The 21,860-nt window shown below is 40.7% G+C and overlaps 1 protein-coding gene across 3 annotated transcripts in view; it reads left to right on the top strand.

The window, feature by feature from the left end:
- ATG7 (autophagy related 7) overlaps positions 1-16,511 on the top strand; it is a 423,049-nt gene extending 406,538 nt beyond the window's left edge. For all 3 annotated transcript variants that reach the window (XM_077452132.1, XM_077452129.1, XM_077452130.1), the window contains one exon: positions 16,205-16,511. In XM_077452132.1, coding sequence (XP_077308258.1) covers positions 16,205-16,237 — 33 coding nt within the window. In that variant the 3' untranslated portion in view covers positions 16,238-16,511. The remainder of the gene's footprint in view (positions 1-16,204) is intronic.
- The last annotated feature ends 5,349 nt before the right edge of the window (positions 16,512-21,860 follow it).

Genomic DNA, 21,860 nt, shown 5'->3' with positions numbered 1-21,860 from the left:
GCTTAAGAGTAGATATGATCACAATATACAAATATCTAAATGGTGATTCTAGCTTAGAGGGAATACGTTTAAATCTCAGGTCTCTTAAGAAGACATGCGGCCACTCAATGAAGTTGGATGAGAAGGGGTGTGACAGACCCAGCCAGGACAGGGGCTTTTGGAGGGGACTGCAAGGTGACCTCTTACCCACTCACTATGGGCCCTGGCTTTTAAGGGGAACACTACTCTTTGGGAGGTGTATACCTGGGATACCCTTGGAGTGGTCTTGTTTCTGATTCTGGTTCATGTCTTCCTAGAACACATAGACTCTGGGAATCTAGGCCCGGGATCCATGTTTAGGACCTAGATCAGGGATCTCCAAACTACGGCCCTCCAGCTGTTGCATTGTAGAACTCTGGCATTCACAAACATGACTAGGCATGATGGGAATTGTAGTTCCTGAACAACTGGAGAGCCATAGTTTGGAGACCCCTGGCCTAGATGACCCACCTGGTGCTGGTGGTCTCCTGCTATAGTATGTTTATAAGGGTGTTCTGTGTTATTCTGCTAAGTGTGTCTCTCCCATTGTTAATTGGGACATCTATTGTTTCTGTCTGTCTGATATGTGTTTATACTTATAATAATGTGTATTGTACAGTACTTCGTATTCAGTGATTTTAGGCACCGAATAGTCTGGTCACCTAGACTGGGTTAAGTGCCTAGTTAATTTGCTCATATGTTACTGTCAGCTATTAGTTGCTAGAGGGGTTAGTAGCATACTGTTTATGTTGGTTGATCCTTAGTTATGTTAAATATTATCTGTATACTGTTGTCTTTGCATACGTTAATGTGATCGGGTTCACCTGGCCTGACACCTGACCTGGTGTACTATAAATTCTGTGTGAGTTTTCAATAAACAGTTCCAGTTCTCGTACAAGCTTTTGCTGGCTAGTCTTGTATGCTATGCAGTATTCAGCTATAATATCTGGTTCCTATGTCAGACTGGAGGAAGCGGTATACTGACGGAAGCACTCAAGCTGGGTGCTTGACGGTTCCGTCACAGAGTTCAACCTTAAACTATACAAAGGGTTCTTTACTGACTGAGCTTTTTTTCAACCTTACCAACTATGGATGACACAAATGTATGTTTACAAAGGAAATTATCATAAGATAAAATAAGGAATAAAGTTAAAAGCTTTGTGGAATCTGAGAATAAAGTCAAAAGCTTCATGGAATCTGAGAACTATTTCATTGGGACTGCAGCCACACTGCAAGAGTTAACTTCTCATGTAGTCTAGGGGAAAGTAAATGTACTTACACAATTAGGGTTGTCCTCTCATTCCTTTTAACCTGAACACATTAATTAGACAAAAATATAACAAAGAGGTGTGTTTTAAATGGCCTATAGTACACCACTCAGCGCCAAATTCAACCAACCAGTAGCTCTGCAGTATAGAGTACCCCTCCTAATTTACCATGAAGTAAAATTTTATATGGGGGAAAAGATCCAGCAGCCATTTAAAAAAATAAAAATTATATAGACAATAGTATAAAAATAAATCAGTCCAGTTCCTGTAAATTTAAATACTAAAACAGCGCTTAAATATGATCCTGTAAACAAAACCATAAGGGAGTACAAAAAAGTCCTTTGTGCAGTATTGGTGATGATAATAATTCAATCAGCGTTAAAAGGTGATATTGGTGATTATTCGAAGTGTTGTTACAGCACCATCCACCAGAATTCCAAGGATTTCACCACGTGTAGCATACCCCCTGAGGGGGTTAAACTTACCAGACAAAGCTGATAAACAAGCCTTTAAGGAAGTATTCCCTCAATAGGTTACCATTGCACCATCATCATCCACTGGGGTCCAACTGACATGTGCTCCAAAAAACGTCATAGAATACAGAGAAGTATTGCACATAGTGTAATCCTATTTTATTGAACGTTTCTCACATAAGCCAAACAACCCCCCTATAATATTCTGAGTACACAAAGAAAGTAATAATCCAGCATTAAAAGTATTATAGTAATGCTCTGTCACCGTTCCTGCCATCCAGCACGTCAGCGCGTGGCTCCCTGCAGACACTAACAAACACTTCCGGGACCTGGTTGCCGGTGGAGCGCAATCGTCACTTCCGGGGAAGTTGATCTAACAGGAAAAGTAGAAGTGTACCTAGTGATGGCAGATGCCGCATCCCTCTACACCATTATACAGCATGACGATGCCATATTAGCCCTGAATTGGGCACTATGCCAGAGGGATGATTTAACTCACAATCAGAAGATTTTTTTACGAAACGCTTTCGATTTCTGTCTGAGCCATAACTACTTCTGGTATGGTGGAAATTTTTACTCCCAAAGACGCTCCGAGCATAGCAAACCTTTTTATGGGGGAATGGGAAGACAAAAAAATTTTCTCGGTCAAGAGGAATCAGCTGCTACTGTACAAGCAATATATTGATGATCTGGTTTTTATATGGTCAGGGTCACTCACATCTCTAAATGAATTTCTGGAAGAATTGAATTGCAATACCAGCCACATCAAACTGACAAGTGAAGTGAGCACGAATATCAATTTCTTAGATATCAATATTTATAGACAGGGCAACAAACTGGGGTACCAAGGTCTACTTTAAGCCCACAGATTCAGTTATTTACCCATGCAGAGTGGGCATCATCCAGTGTGGCTGAAAAATATTCCTAAAGGACAATTAACCAGAGTGAGAAGGAATTGTTCAAACGATGAAGATTTTGATTGTCAAGCAAAAGTTATAAAGAAAAGCTTCCTTGAAAAGGGTTATTTGGAAAAACAGCTGGACACGATCATTGAAGGTATAGCCTCAGTATCAAGAGAGGAATATCTAAAAGATGCTACCCCCACTCAAAATACTAATAACCATGAATGGAGCTACAACTCAGGATTCCATGCTCAGTATAAAGAGGTGGAATCTTTCTGGCACATTGGCATGTTCTCTTGATGGACAGAACACTTAAACCTACACTTCCACCCAAACCTAGCTTCATCTAGAGAAGAGCCCCCAACTATGCAGATAAAATAGTAAAAAAAGTGTTAGATCCTCCATCGAAACTTCCATCCTTTTGGGACAGGGACGGATTCTATGCTTGCAGGAAATGTCGGGCCTGCAAGGAAGTTAATAGACCTCTAAGGGCCAGTGATAGATTTCTGTTCACATCAAATAATAAAGAATTTAGAATCAAAGAATTCATCACATGTAACACTGCATATGTAGTTTATGCTATGCAGTGCCCATGTGGGTTAATTTATATAGGCCGCACAAAAAGGTTATTGAGGATTCGAATAGCAGAACATATAGCTAACATCAAGTTGGGTTTTAAGGACCATAATGTGTCCTTGCATTTTAAAATCCACCACAACCAGGACCCATCAGAGCTAAAGTTTTGGGGCATTGACCACTTGAAGCCCTTTTGGAGAGGTTCGAATCTAGTGCAGGAACTCTCTAAACGTGAGACAGAATGGATATATTTGGTAGATACACTGGCACCAAAGGGGTTAAACGTCGATTTAGACATAAATTGTTTTATTAGTGATTACTAGTTCATCCTCTTTTATTATTTATCAAATTTTTATAATTTATGCACAACTATCTTCTATACTGGTGATATTTTACACTATAGATCCACTATATAAGAATTTTATAATTTTATATTTATAGTGGATTTTAATAGGTTCTCTTTGGGAAATGGGCCCTATTGATATTAACCACTTCAGCTCCGGACCAATAAACACCTTAAGGACCAGAGGTCTTTTTCCAATTTCGCACTGCGCTGCTTTAACTGGTAATTGCGCGGTCATGCAATATTGCACCCAAACGAATTTTTATTTTTTTGCGATATAAATGGAAAAATAGCGAAAATTTTGAAAAAAAAAAAGATATTTTCTTCTTTTTGTTACAAGAAAAATCGAATAAACTAAATTTTAGTCATACATTGAGGGCAAAATTTATTCAGCCACATGTCTTTAGTAAAAAAAATGTCAATAAGCGTATATTTTTTGGTTTGCGCAAAAGTTATAGCGTCTACAAACATTTTCTGGAATTTACACAGCTTTTAATTTATGACTGCCTATCTCATTTCTTGAAGTGCTAAAATGGCAGGGCAGTACAAACCCCCCCAAATGACCCCATTTTGGAAAGTAGACACCCCAAGGAAATTGCTGATGGGTATGTTGAGCCCATTGAATATTTATTTTTTTTGTCCTAAGGGATTGAATAATGACAAAAAAAAAAAATTTTTACAAAAAGTTGTCACTAAATGATATATTGCACACACATATGATATGGTTATATGTGGAATTGCACCCCAAAATATATTCCGCTACTTCTCCCGAGTATGGGGATACCACATGTGTGGGACTTTTTGGGAGTCTAGTCGCGTACGGGACCCCGAAATCCAAGCACCGCCTTCAGGATTTCTAAGGGCATACATTTTTTATTTTACTCCTCACTACCTATCACTACCTATCACAGTTTTGAAGGCCATAAAATGCCAAGATGGCACAAAACCCCCCCAAATGACCATATTTTGGAAAGTAGACACCCCAAGCTATTTGCTGAGGGCCATGTTGAGACCATTGAATATTTTTTTTTTGTCCCAAGGGATTGAATAATGACAAAAAATTAAAAAAAAAAAAAATTTTTACAAAAAGTTGTCACTAAATGATATATTGCTCACACATGCCATGGTTATATGTGGAATTGCACCCCAAAATATATTCCGCTACTTCTCCCGAGTATGGGGATACCACATGTGTGGGACTTTTTGGGAGTCTAGTCGCGCACGGCACCCCGAAAACCAATCACCACCTTCAGGATTTCTAAGGGTGCAAATTTTTGATTTAACTCCTCACTACCTATCACAGTTTCGAAGGCCATAAAATGCCAAAATAGCACAAAACCCCCCAAAATGACGCCATTTTGGAAAGTAGACACCCCAAGCTATTTACTGAGAGGCATGTTGAGTCCATGGAATATTTTATATTTTGCCAAAAGTTGCAGGAATATTACAAACTTTTTTTTTTTTTTGCACAAAGTTGTCACTAAATGATATATTGCTCACACATGCTATGGGCAGAAGTCAAATTACACCCCAAAATAAATTCTGCTGCTTCTCCCGAGTACGGGGATACCACATGTGGGGGACTTTTTGGGAGCCTAGCCACGTACGGGACCCCGAAAACCAAGCACTGCCTTCCGGATTTAAATATAAAATGCTACCAAAAAAACTGTACTTGGGTGGGCTGGGCAGAGGGGCAAAACGCAGGTGCTAGCAGGTATCTGGGCTGATCCCGCTAACAATGCGTTTTTTTGGAACCCTGAACTGCTGGGGACGCTAGTATAGATTTGATCAGATCAGATATTGATCTGTTCAGATTCTATACCACTACGGGAGGTGTATGCTTGGCGCGTGGGTGTTAGCGGTACTGGCACTAACCTAGCGCTGCCTGGGGCGACGCAGACCCTGACCCCAAAACCTAATTGATATCACCCGCCGGGTGATCAGGGGGTTAAACCTTTATTGGGTAATAAATGGTGGGTGCCCTGATGCTATAAAAAGCAAACTAACCAGAGTCACCCGTAACACTTATACGGTGATCAGTGGTGAAAGGGTTAACTAGGGGCAATCAGGGGGTTCAAATTTTTATTAGGTAGTATATGGGGGTCCCTGGCGCTATATAAAAACCTGACGGGGAACCTAAATAACTAACTGGCTAACCAGCGTCACCAGTGACACTTATACTGTGATCGCTGGTGAAAGGGTTAACTAGGGGCAATCAGGGGGTTAAAACCATTATTGGGTAGTATATCGGGGTACCTAGCGCTATAAAAACCTGGCGGTGAACCTAAAAAAATAACTAGCTACCTAGCGACAGTAGCGACACTGATGCAGCGATCAGAAAAATTATCGCTTAGTGACACTGGCAAAAGTGGGTGAAAGGGTTAACTAGGGGCAATCAGGATGTTAAAACCATTATTGGGTAGTATATCGGGGTACCTAGCGATATAAAAACCTGGCGGTGAACCTAAAAAAATAACTAGCTACCTAGCAACAGTAGCGACACTGATGCAGCGATCAGAAAAATGATCGCTTAGTGACACTGGCAAAAGGGGGTGAAAGGGTTAACTAGGGGCAATCAGGATGTTAAAACCATTATTGGGTAGTATATTGGGGTACCTAGCGATATAAAAACCTGGCGGTGAACCTAAAAAAATAACTAGCTACCTAGCGACAGTAGCGACACTAATGCAGCGATCAGAAAAATGATCGCTTAGTGACAGTGGCAAAAGGGGGTGAAAGGGTTAACTAGGGGCAATCAGGATGTTAAAACCATTATTGGGTAGTATATCGGGGTACCTAGCGCTATAAAAACCTGGCGGTGAACCTAAAAAAATAACTAGCTACCTAGCGACAGTAGCGACACTGATGCAGCGATCAGAAAAATGATCGCTTAGTGACAGTGGTAAAAGGGGGTGAAAGGGTTAACTAGGGGCAATCAGGATGTTAAAACCATTATTGGGTAGTATATCGGGGTACCTAGCGCTATAAAAACCTGGCGGTGAACCTAAAAAAATAACTAGCTACCTAGCGACAGTAGCGACACTGATGCAGCGATCAGAAAAATGATCGCTTAGTGACAGTGGCAAAAGGGGGTGAAAGGGTTAACTAGGGGCAATCAGGATGTTAAAACCATTATTGGGTAGTATATCGGGGTACCTAGCGCTATAAAAACCTGGCGGTGAACCTAAAAAAATAACTAGCTACCTAGCGACACTGATGCAGCGATCAGAAAAATTATTGCTTAGTGACACTGGCAAAAGGGGGTGAAAGGGTTAACTCTAGGGGCAATCAGGGGGTTAAATCTTTATGGGGAGGTGATAGGGGGCTACCCTGGACCTAACACTAACTGCCCTGACAGTTTTTACTTTTACAACTGACACTGAATGCATTGATCAGTAAAGAAATGATCAATGCAATCAGTGACACTGTGACTGGGGGGGGGGCGGGGGGCGATCGGGGGGGGGGGTTTGTGTACCTGTGTGTACCTACATGTCAGTGTAGTGTTGGTGCACACTTACTATTAGTCTTCTCCTCGTAGTCCGGTCAAAAAGACCGCCCCGAGGAGAATGACATCACTTCCTCCTTCCTGTGTAAACAATACACAGTGGGAGGAAGTTCGTCATTGGCCAGGAGCGATCGAGAGGGGGTGGCCAGAAACCAATGGCCATCCCCTCATCACGGATCACTGCTGGAGGGAAACGGACCGCCGTATCCAGCGGGAGGGGGTCCGATCGGACCCCCCACCCGCTGGAAGGCAGGCACGTACATCTACGTGCTTGTGCCTGCCTGTGCCATTCTGATGACGTATAATGGCAATACGGCGGTCCTTAAGTGGTTAATGTATAAATATAGTGGATATCAATTTTCTTTCCTCTCTATTTTAATTTCTAATTTTTATGTGGGTATTTATATTTTTAGGTTTATCTATACATCTTTTCCAACCCTCCCCAGTTATATATAACTGTGGCATGTATGCTCCATATATATTTATTTATTGCTGATTAATATATGTATATACGTTGTGTCCAAATTGAGTTTGACACTATATATGGAGAACATATTGATATCCATATACAGAAAGCGTATGATGACTTGGCATATTGCAGAAAATATTTGGATGAAATATGGTTTTATCCGGCCTTTTTAAAAAAGTAATTTATATGTTTGCGATTAACTTTTACTTCTAAATGATTGATGTACTGTATTTATATATTTTTGTTTGTGTTAAATTGCACTTAATATAAGATGTTCCGTCGCGCCATTGTTACCATAATAGTGAGCTATATGATATAGTGATTTGGGCAGCACGATGTATGATTCTGCTTCCTCCGTCCCGAGTTGATGGCGTCGTCGTCAGTGCTGGCTGGCGCCGGATTGGTTCGTGCGCCGGAGGACGGGGTAATTTAAGCCTGCCCGAGAGTCGTGTGGTCACGCCCTCTGTTGAAGTCGGAAATGATGAAACGCGTAAGGGAGTGACCCACACGACGTTCCTGTAAGTGACGGTTGCGCTCCACCAGCAACCAGTTCCAGGAAGTGTTTGTTAGTGTCTGCAGGGAGACACGTGCTGACACGCTGGATGGCGAAAACGGTGACAGAGCATTACTATAATACTTTTAATGTTGGATTATTACTTTGTGTACGTAGAATATTATAGGGGGGTTGTTTGGCTTATGTGAGAAACGTTCAATAAAATAGGATTACGCTATGTGCAATTCTTCTCTGTATTCTATGACGTTTTTTTGGAGCACATATGTCAGTTGGACCCTAGTGGATGATGATGGCACAATGGTAACCTATTGAGGGAATACTTCCTTAAAGGCTTGTTTATCAGCTTTGTCTGGTGAGTTTAACCCCCTCAGGGGGTATGCTACACATGGTGAAATCCTTGGAATTCTGGTGGATGGTGCTGTAACAACACTTCGAATAATCACCAATATCACCTTTTAATGCTGATTGAATTGTTATCATCACCAATACTGCACAAAGGACTTTTTGTACTCCCTTATGGTTTTGTTTACAGGAACTGGACTGATTTTTTTATACTATTGTCTATATAACATTAATTACACAGGTTCTAATTTAGGAGTCTAATTTAATGCAGATAAGACACTGAGTTTAATTAAAATCTTAATCAGCCACAGAACCTGTGTAATTAATATGTGTTCGGGGTTTAAAGGGATGAGGTGGCAACCCTACACCCAATTCTACTGTCCCTGGGCTTCATCACATCCAGTGAAGCCTGTGGAACCTACATTGTTCTTGATGATGTCAGGCTCCACCAGAGGATGTGAAAGAAAATGCTTCTGGGACCCAACTAGCAGTGCAGAGAATCAGGTAAGTCTACTTTTCCACATCCCCTAGTACTAAACAAGCAGTTAAATATTGCAATGTGAGCACACTACCACTGCCAAAGAGTATTTTCGAGTTTCTTTGTATTCACCTGTAAAATACCCAACCCAGCTTAAAGAATTGAGCCTACCTGGAGATCTTCCCAGTAACAGTATTTCCCGTTTCAGGCTAAAGACCTAAGTGACTGCCTTGCAATTAGTAGCAGTGTTGTCAACTTAGCGTGCATACTCCTTCTGTTGTCTGTTGGACCTGCAGAAGGCATTCATAGTCCTGATTGGCAGGCAAGCAGCCAGTTAAAGCTGCTGGCATGTCAGGCTAACAATGCTGCTTTTAATTGTGGTGCAGTTGCCTTGCATTGTCGGCCTGAAGCAGGAAGGGCTGTTACTGGCAGTCTTTAGGTAAAAAAAACAGTATACAGTGAGTCATGATGGCAAACATACTGAAAACATCTCTGCAATACATGCACATTTCCCCATCCATGTAAACATGCTGCAAATACAGTAAAGACACATTGTTCCAGTGAGCATCTGACTTCAAGTCATTGTAAAGTCTTGTTTAAAAAAAAAAAAACGTGAGAATACTTGCCTCCTATGTGAAGTGATTTAGCACAGGGCAGCCTGGATCCTCCACTTCTCCGGTTCCTCTTCGTTGTTCCTGACCCCTCCTATCGGGTGCCCCCAGAGCACGCAGCTTGCCATGAGGGCACCCGAGTGGAGTTGCAGTCGGCCCTGCACCCTCTCTCTCCTGATTGGCTAACTGACTTTGATAGCCACGGGAGCCTCTGCTTTACTGATATCCAAGGCAGTGATGTCAACCCTGTGCAGGTCTTTTTGCTGAACTTCATAACATCCCGTCCTCTCCTCATCTCCATGACATGAGTTCTGTAGCCCAGTGATCATCAGTGGGCCCTGAGGACAGCCCATAAAGCAGAAGTAGACAGGTCTAAGAACAATGGTTGAGATGTTATTGCAGTGGAGGCATTGCACATAAGAAGTTGGGAGTGCACAGGATATCTGGCAGGATCAACCGGGATTTTTCCATACTTGCAGCATTTTTTAAAGGGATATAACATGGATAAATAAGCATTATTGCATAGATGTATGGCATATTTTTTTGTACAGACACACACTTTACTTTAACCAAATGTTTTGTTTGAGTCTGATGTGCCTCTTGTAACTGATGGACATAATAAAATGTTCTTTGTAAAATGCTGTGAAATATGTTTGCACTTTTTTAAACAAACATAGGGTTACATGTCTGTGGTTTATTAGAATGTCGTACTGCTTGTCCCTCCAGTAGTCTGCCACACAGGAGTAAAGTTTTAATTTCCAGCTTAATCTGATAAAATGGGAGTTTAATTCACCTTTTCATTAATCTTGGAATTGTCATCAGCAAAACAATAGGTGTTTTTCTAGCTTCTGAGCCAATACAGCGACTTGACATTTCTTGTGTTTTCTTTGGCTAAGTGTCATGGACTCAATTACAGGACAATCTAGATTTCCCTATTCATAATCGGGAAGGCAAACAGAAGTTGTAGGTGTATTGTTCTTTTCATTATTGATTGTTGCCGGATGCCGAAATTCATTTTAAAAAATCAACATAAAGAGAATGACGCTGGAGTTTTTACTTGACAAGCAGACCAGGAAAGCCATTCGGCAGAGGTTTTTTGATGGGCAGTGGAATGAATTGTTTTTTGAAGCAGAACAGTGGTTAAGTGGTTAGCACTTCCTGCCTAGCAGCACTAGGGTCGTTGGTTAAAATCCCAACCATGGCACTACCTGCCTGGAGTTTGCATGTTCTCTCTGTGTACCTTTGTTGGTTATTTCCAGGTACTCCAGTTTCCTCCCACACGCCAAAGACTTACTGGTAGGTTAATTGGCTCCTATCTAAATTTACCTTAATATGTGTATGTATTTGAGATGGGGAACTTTGTTTGTTCGTTCCCTGAGGGCAGGGTCTGACGTGAATACACAATATATATGTTAATCACTGCATAAATTGTCGGTGCTATATACAATGCTTTACAAGTACCTGCAATAATAATGCTTTCTTTTTTTGATTGGTGGCTCAGTTTTACCGGTAGGTTTATCCAGCCCTTGTTGATAATTAAAAGATAAGGATACCAAATCCACTTAAATTATATCAGTTGGTATCAATATACGGAAACAACAATTTTTTATGCCATAAATGGTTAATTGTTATTGTACAAGGTGTTTTCCTGCTTGTAGTAGTTAAAAACTTGGATGACAATGAAGCTTTAAGCCCATGGGAGGAATATCTGGCGGTATCGGCCGGTTCAAAGAATCCGGCCAACGTTCGTCCCGTGTGTACAGCAGCCGAATGTCCAGCTTCTGCCGAAGGGGCAATGACTGAAAAATGTCTGCTGATGGACATCCGATCAGCGCTCTAAACCAATGGCTGAAAACGCTGGCCGGCGTGTTCTGACGGGGGGGTCCATCCCCCAGTCAGAAGACAATAGCTCAGTGGGGGAGAGTGATGTACTAACATCAAATGGTTAATACAACGGATCCTCCTGAGCCCGATGGGTTGAACAAAAAAGAACTGCTAGTTTGTACCAGGCTTTAGTCCCTGCAGAACACAAAAACAAGCTACCTGAACTGATAATGGATATGTGGGATTAGTCGTTTAACAACCTACAGTTATTGTATAAATTTGTCCCGATGCTGTGTGAATGTAATGTAACTGCAAATCTTGTCTTAAGACTGACTGTCAGCATAATGATTTTTTTTTCTTGTTCCCAAGATTAAATAATTTTTAACCAAATCCTTTAAGGTTTTTCCTGTCATCAGGCACTATAACTGATTGTTTTTCCTAAATCATCGATCAAGCTAAATGTGTACCTTACCTAGTATTTTGTAAAAAATTGTGCAGTTGCAGTGTTATCCTTTAAGTACTAGCTAAAAATCTGCACTCCTTGTAGTATGTTACCCTAAGGGCCTATTCACAATATGCATTTTGGTAATGCACAGCTAGATGCATATCACAATGCATATACATTTTAGGACACCACAACATGCTAATGTGAAACAACTGTACATTGTGGTGAACTGAATTAAAAAAAGGGTGAAGGTCCATTAAAATATGTGCTGTGTTGGGTGGGTAGTATTATTAATGCAACCCATCAACCAGGGCCTTTTAAGCTTTGTGTCTTATGTTGTGTTGCAGTGGTGAATGACTCTGAACTTGCAAATGACAATAATTTATAAGCTGAGCCATTCTTCATGAGTGAGTGATACAAGATGGGCTCACTAGTATGACATACAAACATTCCTGTTTGTAGGTGGGTCAAAGCCCTTTGAGTATGCTATTGCTGGGTGAACACTGACTTTATCATCGCCCAAATTGTGCTTCTTATAAACAACATACTGCTAATCTGAGAACCTCAAAAGCAAATTATGACTTTTTTCCTGAAAAAAAATATATAAGGGTGACATAATGCCTGAGTGATTATTACTCTTAGGCTCGGTTCACACTGCCACGACTTGGGATCAGACTTGTGAGACCCCAAGTCACGTGATGTGAAATCCCATTTTAGTTAATGAGAGCTGTCTCAATTAACACTACTACTAAAGCCGTTCCGACTTTAGAAAAGGTTCCTGTACTACTTCATGGCAACTTCTATCTGACTTGGGCCCATAGACTTTAATGAAAGTTCCCTCCTAAGTCGGATCCTCATCTATATTCATGTGATTTACATCCTACATTACAAGGACAATTACCCAGGCAGTGCATGGTATCTTCCTCTATGCTGTTATCTCTGCATACCTGCACAAGACAGAGACTTCAGAGTTGCATCAAGCTGCATCAAATTAGTACTCAAGTCACCAGAAAGTCACCTGGTAAAGTCTCACCGTAAGTCGCATGACTTTCAGGTCGCAGTAGTGTGAACCAAGCCTCAAAGTGCTGAGACCATGTGTTTATGATTAAAGAATAAATGGCCTTGCCTGTATATAAGAAGACTTATCTATAAATTTTAAAGATTTTGACATACCAAATTGAAGTTGGTATTGGATTTGGAGTTCTACCACTGATTAGTTGCCAATAGTCTACCTCCAGTAGTCTATAAGCCCTCTATCATATCTCCGTGTTTTCTGTTGTAATTGCCTGAACATTTTCCTTACTATTGAATGAAATTGAATGAATGGATTATTCCTTACCATTCTGACACTCAATATAGTGCAAATAGAGTCTAAAATCTTTTTTTTTTTTTTTTCCTCTAATGTTTAAAGGATTAAAGAGAATATATTTTTATAATTATAATATATTGTAGTATTTATAATGATGCTTGCAGGACTGTATAGCTGGATTCATGGATAGGTTTATAAATACAACTAATGATGTTTAAACTAATATCTTGCTGGACTAAAGGTTGGCTAGTCTATACATCTCTAAACATATAAACATAGAGGAAAATCCATAATCTGATCAATTTGTTTTTTTGCTTTTTTTTTTTTTTTAAATACATACTAACAAAATATGCAGACTAAACAGTGTTAATGTCTTGTGTCAAAAGCCATAAGTTAACAGTTAAGCCCCTTATCTCTATCTCCAGCCGCTAATGTGTGCCGGCCTTCTGAGCAGTGATGCATGGGTGTCATACGAAGGGCAGAGGTTTCTTTGACTTGCAGGCTGTGACTGACCACCTCTTTGCTGTCTGAGTGCATAATGGTGGCACCCAACCGAGGGGCAAACTAGAACAGACTTTTTGTTCACAGATTATCCATTATATGTGGTTTTTATTAGCTAAATATATCATATTTGGCAGATGTGTCTGTAAATATTTTCAAAGAAGGGAGTATAATAAGGGCAAGATAACGTCTGTCAGATTTTTAGTGTGGTCTATGCGCCCATTAGGGAGATTAATTCTTTATCCCTGATCACCAATGTCTCCAGGAATGAAGTGAAGGTTAATCCAAATTTTAGGTTGCCCCCAGAACAGGAATAGAGTGGACATTTTTTAATATGGACACTTGTAACGTGACAACTGTCTAAGTGTACATTTCCCTTTCATTGGAAACTGACTTCCTGTTTAATCTATAGGACAGGAAATGAAGGGAAAGCTCCCCAATAACATGTAGCTAGCAAAAAAAAACCTGACAGCAGCATTACCTTCCCCTAATTTATTCAAAATAGAAAATAAAACATTTTGGCTTTAGATATACCTGTCCCTTTAAAGCATGTATAACAGCATAGTGCTTGTGCTGTTTATTTTGGCCCTCTGTATCACCTGAAATACCTGGCTGATCCTGACAGTTTCTTCCCCCCCCCCCCCCATAAACTGCCAAGGCTGCTGAACCCTGACACTGTGGTTAGTTTACATGCCTCTGTCATCCGCAACTCTCCTCTGTCCTCCTCCCCAGCTCCCCCTACCCTGCCTGTCAGCTTTAACAAACAAATGCCTCTGTATACCTTATTCCTGAGCAGCGCTCATGTGACCAGTGTTCTTACGAGAAAGGTCCCCTCATTGTATATTGTCCGCCATGTACTGCGCAAGTGCAGGGCTTGCACAGTACAGAGGACAAAGAAGACTCCTAAAGGCTCGGAACATGATCAGCTATACATGGCGCATGTGCAATTAACACTACGTTGTGCCACACGCTCCCGATGCTCGTGCAACTCTGAAAGGGGCGGGTGTAGGGGCGGAAGATGGCCATAGCTCATACGATGGGGGAGGATTTCTCAAAGGGGCGGATGCTATCTTCTGTATGCATCTGCCCCTACACATGCCCCTTGCAGAGTTGTACGAACAACTGGAGCGTGTGGCACAATGTAGTGTTAATTGCGCATGCGCCGTGTACAGTTTATTAACAGCTGTTCATGTTCAAAGACCTTCGGCGTCTCCTTTGTCCTCCGTACTGTGCAAGCGCTGCGCCTGCGCAGTACTGGGGGACACTATCCGAAGGGGGACAGTTCTCGACAGGACATCTGCCGCCTCTCTCCTCCCGACTAACATTAGCAGGGCATTCTTGGGCCCTCCCGCTGTAGCTGTCAGATGGCGAGAGGTGGCCGGTCACGTCAGTGCCAAGCGGCGCTCAGAAATAAGGTATACAGAGGCTTTTGTTTATTAAAGCACAGACACTGGAGATATTGCATTATCTAAACACAGGCGATTGCCTGAAAATGTTAAAGTGGGTTTACAACCACGTTCAGTAAATCTAGGATGAGAAAAAAGGTAGTTGCCTTCCCGTTATCAGTCATTGTGCCTTGCTCAAAAACATCACTAGCCTGTCAGTGTTTTGTATAGTGTGTCTTACTATTTGATATCTTTCAGCTACTGTAGGTGTTGTCTTCCTCCTGGCTGACTGCTGGGGCAGGAGTATCGATGATGAGATCCTTTTGAACTAATGTTACTAATACTCGCAATCGCAGCTGGTTTTCTAGGAAGTTGACACACCTAATACCATTACGTTTTGCTGAGAGGATCGTTATAGCTTTATAACAGAGAAACTAGTCTCTTATCTTGAAATTTCAGAAACAGCTAAAAAAATTGTAATATAACATTTAAGCCCTTACGCAAACTGGGTAATAAAAACACCACTTTTGAGAGCCTTTTACTTGTCTTTTTTCTTTTTACCTCTATACGCCTCCAATGTCCATGCACACATAGGCAGTGTGCTTGAGGACTTAAGAGTCACAATTGAGTGCATGGAACATGGCAATTCCAATTATAAATTTGCAGGCTTACTAATAAAATATTTTAAGGTGGTTAAGAGGAATCTAAACCGTGCAATTCAGAATTTTTGTTAAAGGACAAGCCCTTTTTGCTCCTGTTCACAACTAAGTGCACAGCCATTGCTGCTAACATCCCAGCTGGCTTCCTACTTCTGCGCATGCACAGAAATATCACATTTATTGCTATGGAAAGCCCATCTATTGTTGGGATGCATGACAGGTGGTCTCTACATAGGAGTGAATAGACTTTTTTCCTTGCATGCATGGGATCAGCTAAGAGAAGGGCAGTGCCTGTTGGCCACACATCATGGATTTGTTAGGAGCATAGACAGATGGATATAGGTTTTTAGGAGTTCTGGTGGGGGAATTTAAAGCATAATTATGCAAAAGTATGGCAATTCTTTACGTTTAATCCCAAAATGTATTGGGTCGAGTACTGTTGAACCCATTTTTCCAACTTTGTGCTTTTGAGGGCACAAATGGTGATGGTATAAGATTAGGATTATTTGCTTTGTGTGCAAATGTTAAGAAATTTTTCCTGTAATAAATTGTTTCTTAATTGCTATTAAATCTTTTTTTCAGATCTGGGACATGAGTGACGACGAAGTGATATAAATGGCTCGATTCCATCTCCCTGCCTATTTTTTACCAGTCTGCAAATAAACACAGTATGCTCTTTGTCTTTCTGTATTAAATCTTATATAATGATCTTACCCTGGATAAAATTCTGCTTTTTATTGCTTTAGTATAAATCATTATATTCATTTTGAGGCTGATATTAATTTCCTGATACCATCTCTCTCTGAAGATGAAAGATGGTCTTTGATGTTTTCATGTAAATATATACCTGTAAAATAAAATGATCTAAGATTCAGAGCAACTATATAAATATCTACAGACTGAGACAGTATTTTAAGAACATATGTGATATTGATAGAAATGTGATACTAAATTTAAAATCTATGGAGATAGGTCCCAAAGTATAGTAATAACATGAATATAAACTGTTTTTTTAACCCTCTACCTACCAGTAATCAAAATATCCACAAATGTATTTTGAGTAAGAACAAAGAGTTTATGGGGAGATTTACAAAGAGTCGATCAGCACTTTTCATGCTATATCTGTATTATGTTCTTTTTTAAGAAATTTACGATTTCATATTTATCATGTGTAGTACTACAAAAGCAGTTGTAAGCAAATGATTCTTATTTTTCAATAGCAATGCCTATTTGTACATTTTCTCCAAGCATAGTATTGTGCTCATATCGAATGTAGACTGAATGTCTTTTGTGTGTATTGCATTAAATTTATATAGGACAATTGTACAGCCAAGACTTAAACAAAAAATATTATATGCAATAGATGATAAATGGCAAGAACAGGAAAATGGGCAAATGTAAAGAGCTCTAGGATTGTAAAATCTAGGATCGGAAAGAGATATGTTTGATGCACTTTACACTTACCTCTATTGAGATCTGTATGCAGAAGGTGCCAGCATGCCAAAACCAAAAATGTGCAGTTGAAGGTCCTTGTACTGGGGACATGAAGATCAATTAGAAGGTTCTGTATTACCCTCACCACTTTGTGATCCAGAGATTATGAAATTCTAGAGTTCTTCTTTAAAGCGGCTGTAAAGACTGAAGGAAAAAAATCTGTGTGCTGCTCCCCCCACATCTCTCCCTAATACTCATCTGAGCCTCCTCTCGATCCAGCGAAATACATAGGAGCATTGGCTGTCCTGGGTCTCTCTCTTCTCGTTGGCTGAGACAACGGCTCCCACTGCCGTCAATCACAACCAGTGAGCCAATGAGGAGAGAGCAGGGGATGGGACCGAGCCACAGCTTTGTGTCTTATGGATGCATAGAATGGGTCTCGGGAGTGATCAGCACCAGTGCCCTCATAGCAAGCGGCTTGTAATTGGGGGCACTGGTGAAGGGGGAGGAGCGCCGGTGGGGAGCCCGAGAAGAAGAGAATTGGGGTTGCTGTGTACAAAACCATTGGACAGAGCAGGTTAGTATAACATGTTTTTAAAAAAAAAAAAAAAAGGAACCTTTAATATCACTTTAAAGCCATCTCTATAAACGCACCAGCAAGGGGTATTCAGCATACATTTTAAGCTTAATTGATAACTTTATAATGCATTAGCTCTTTTGATACATCCAGGGATATGTTTACATCTACTTTTTCTTTCCTTGTGCTTTGAGGGCATTCATCACAGGTCCAGACCAGTGTAAGTAATGAAATGTTTATGTTCTGCTTGTCTGTATTTGCACTGTAACTGCAGACAAGGACCGAGAACAAAGCAGGTATCATCTCCACATACCTGTTGAATTCAATGTCTTCAGTATAAATTATATAAATAATTAGTACTTTTCTGCACTACATATCTAATCTGTGAAAGTCACAGTTTTTTTATCCCGGTAGCTGCCAGGTATCCAAATATGGAAAGCAGTATGCACATCTACAGGGCAATAGGAGGAAAAGTTTGGGATTTTGTGTGAAGCATGCAACCAGGGAGATAACATAACAAAAATGTGTCTGGCTATAACATAATGTGTTAGACCTATAAACATTGCATGAAGACATGATGCACAACAACAATTTGCAATCAATAAAATGTATTACATACAAAATATATAGTAACATAATAGTATAGTATCATATTAGTTAATACTGTAGACATTATAAAAAAAACAAACCCATTGTTGCGTGTCTCCACAAAATAATGAACATAGCCTTAATTAATGGAAGTGTGCACCTTTATCTAGTCCATTTCAATATTGTGGTACTCTCCATTGCCAGTATCCATTTAGGTGTTTATAGAATAATCAACAAGTTTATGTTTTGTATTTTTAGCAATCATGCTATCTTAAGTTTAAAGGATTTTAGATATTTTATTTTTACAATCCATTGCTTTTTATTTTTTACTCGGTTGTGCAGTGTTGGTGTGCGCTGGGTTGCAGTGTGTTTGGGCAGTTTTTCCGGCCGCTGTGCCCAGTCCCGGGAGCTGCATTACGCTCCGGGGGGCCTCCCCTTCACCCTCCTCCTCTCCTTGGTCATGTGGAGGCTCGGGTGGATGTTTTGTTGCACATGGACATCACACATTCAGCACCATGCACAGTACATCATCGCCCGTGGCATTGGTGCGCTGTGTAATTCCAGCTTGGTGTAATACACAAGGTTACTTGGTGCCGAATGGCGAGCAGTGACGCTGCTTGGCTGTTGGCTCCTCTCCTCTTATTGGCTGACAGCCTGTCGTTGGTGGACACCCACGACCACATTGAAGGATAAATAATCCTTCCATTTGATCCTGACAGTCACTTCCCTTGGCTCTTACCACTGTGATCACTGTGCACCATTGGACCTCAATTGTTCACATAGGTACCTTTTTGGTAGTTTTTCCCTTTTCCTTCTCCTTCCGCCCTCTTATATTTATTTTTACTTTGTTCCAATCCCATTGTTTGTGGTTTACACGTTAGCCTTGAATTTTTACCATATTCACTCATTATTCCCCTTTTTTTTATATATATTGGGGCCAAATAAGTCACCTATATCACCTTTACATGCCCTCTATTTAAGTATAGATTTTAATTATGGCTTGGTCCTAGCACTAGTCTCCTAGCCTTCATTCATTAGCTACTCCATTGTATAGCTCAAGGTTGGGTACCCACCTTCCCTAGGTATAGACAGAATGCTGCTATCCCAATTATTGTATTGTATTTCTCCCAAGGGCCTATACACAGCTCAAAGAATTGATTACTGGTTTGTAAAAATTATTGTTTTATTGATATATAAAAAAAAATAAAAATTCTAACTTTACACAATATTATCCAAAAAAATGTTGAAGAACAAAGAGTGAAAAGAGAGAGATCCATATACATTTAAAAGGATAACAACATGAGCTCCGGTGTACAATATTCTAATGGATGTTCAAAATATCTCAATAACTATGTACAATTCACCACTGTGGATTGCCGTATGGGGTGTGCCCCCACCGCGTTTCAATCTCTATTGGATATAAACAATCTTCTTCCTTGGGGAAAAAAATGTATTTATTCATAATGTATCAAATAAATGCCATTAGCATTCAATATAATTGAATTTGCTTTATTTACATTTGTAACAGCCTGTATATGCAGGAAACTAAGGAATTATATTGAATCCTACCTTAGATGGAAAACCAAATATTAACCAAAGTATATTTTAAAATCATCACTGCTGGATTTTCCATGAGGATCACCCAAATGAGTGATAAACAGGTGACCCCAATCTGCCTACAAAAGGTGCCATGTATGAATTAGGCGTGCAAGGGTACATGGGCAGAAGCAAAAAGGGGGGCTAGGAAGTAAAAAAAAGTGAAGGAAAAAAGGGGAGGGAAAGAGAAGGGAAAAGGGGGAGAAGTGGGGGACAAAAAAGGGGGGTAGGAAAGAGAGGTGGATGATGGGGCGTATTATTTATCTCTACATATGCTATAGACTTGGTTATGACTAACACACACTAGGTCTAAATGTGTATGTATAATTACCTTATCTTTGGCTGCAAATCAGGGGAATATCAAATAAGTCACTATTTCTGGCACTGAAGGGAATGTCAATCTATCATGTATATGCATTTGATGCTCAGATTAGATGTCCATCACAGGGATCCAAATTGTAAGCTGCATTAAGGAAATGTGTTATCCATACTTACTCTAATTTTCCTTTCCTGGATCCTCCCCATGTCAGCCTACTATGGGTCACCTCCACTCCGTCTGACTCCTCCAGGACCACCTTTTTCTTAGCCCATAAAGTTTTTCTATTGCCCACAATAGTGTTCAAAAAATACCGCCTCGCGATGGATAAACTGGGTGGGAATCCTTCGGCTGACATGGGGAGGAGCCAGGAAAGGAAAATTACGGTAAGTATGGATAACAATTTTCCTTATCCCTGGACCTCCCCATGTCAGCCAACTATGGGATGTACCAAGCAATATTAAGAAGGGAGGGATGACAAAAAATAAGCCAAACTCTCAATGCAATGCTACTCAAATTTTTAATGGGTAACAGCCGCCGTAATAACCATAGAGCCAAATGTTTCCTCAGGCGGACAAGTCAAATTATGGCTAATAAAAGGTGTTGGACGCGCTCCAGCTTGCTGTTCTGCACCTCAGGGGCGACCTTCGCGTATACTGCTCAGGATGCTGCCATATCCCTCATCGAATGTGCTTTGAAGGAGGAAGGTCCAGCGTTTTGTATGCAATATGTATGGTCTTGACAAACCAGGGAGACACAACTCTGGATGTTGCTGGCATACTCTTTTTAGGCACCATTGGGAAAATCTACAGCTGATCTAGTGCTCAAAAGCTTTTAGTCCATTTCAGGTAGGTTGAAACCGCAGAGACCAGGTCTAACCTACTCCACTCATCATCAGCTGTATCCACCATAAAGGCTGAGAGAATGACCTCCCAGTTCATACGAAATTATGTGGCAACCTTAGGTAGTAAGCTTGGTATTGGCCTAAGGACTATCTTGTCTGGGAGCACCAAACAATATGGTTCTTTAGATGAGAAGGCGCACAACTCGGAGACTCTTCTGGCCGAGGCAATGGCTAGTAAAAAACAAAAAACTGTTAAAAGAAATGATGAACAAGAGAAAGCTTGATCAAATGGAGGAACCAGCGATGTTCCCAAGACTAGTGTTAAGCCCTCTTTTGGAAAAAACTATTTCAATGGAGGTCTGATTTCTATGGCTGCCCCTAAAAATCGGATCACCAATGGATGTAGAGCATATCTTGTACACGACATAGCCGACAAAGCGGGGATTTGACCCTTCAGGGAATTATAAGCTAAGAGATCGCATCTGACAGCATCCAATCCCAGGAAATTTGAACTCTTTGCCCTACAAAGGTTCCACTGGCCTTGAACCTGCTGTCCCAGGCAGTGTGCCCCGCAGCCTGCCAGACTGGCATTAGTAGTCACCATTATTGGTTTTGAGGCCTTCAATGGAACTCCGCGGGAAAGATTGGGAGCTACTGACCACCAAACCGGGGACCAGATTATAGAAATTGGCAGATAGATAAAAAATAATAAAAATAAACTTTAAAAGGTGTCGAGCGAGGACGAAAAAAAGAACACTGGTGTGGGCAGGCACTTATCCCTTTATGGGCTAAGAAAAAGGTGGTCCTGGAAGGGACGGGGCTGACCCATAGTAGGCTGACATGGGGAGGTCCAGGAAAAGAAGTATATATGTGTGTGTGCGTG

This window comes from Lithobates pipiens, unplaced genomic scaffold (assembly GCF_037356315.1).
Source record: "Lithobates pipiens isolate NorthernLeopardFrog02 unplaced genomic scaffold, aLitPip1_a1.2 Scaffold_23, whole genome shotgun sequence".
Lineage (NCBI taxonomy): Eukaryota > Metazoa > Chordata > Amphibia > Anura > Ranidae > Lithobates > Lithobates pipiens.
This window is presented reverse-complemented; position numbering and strand designations above follow the sequence as displayed.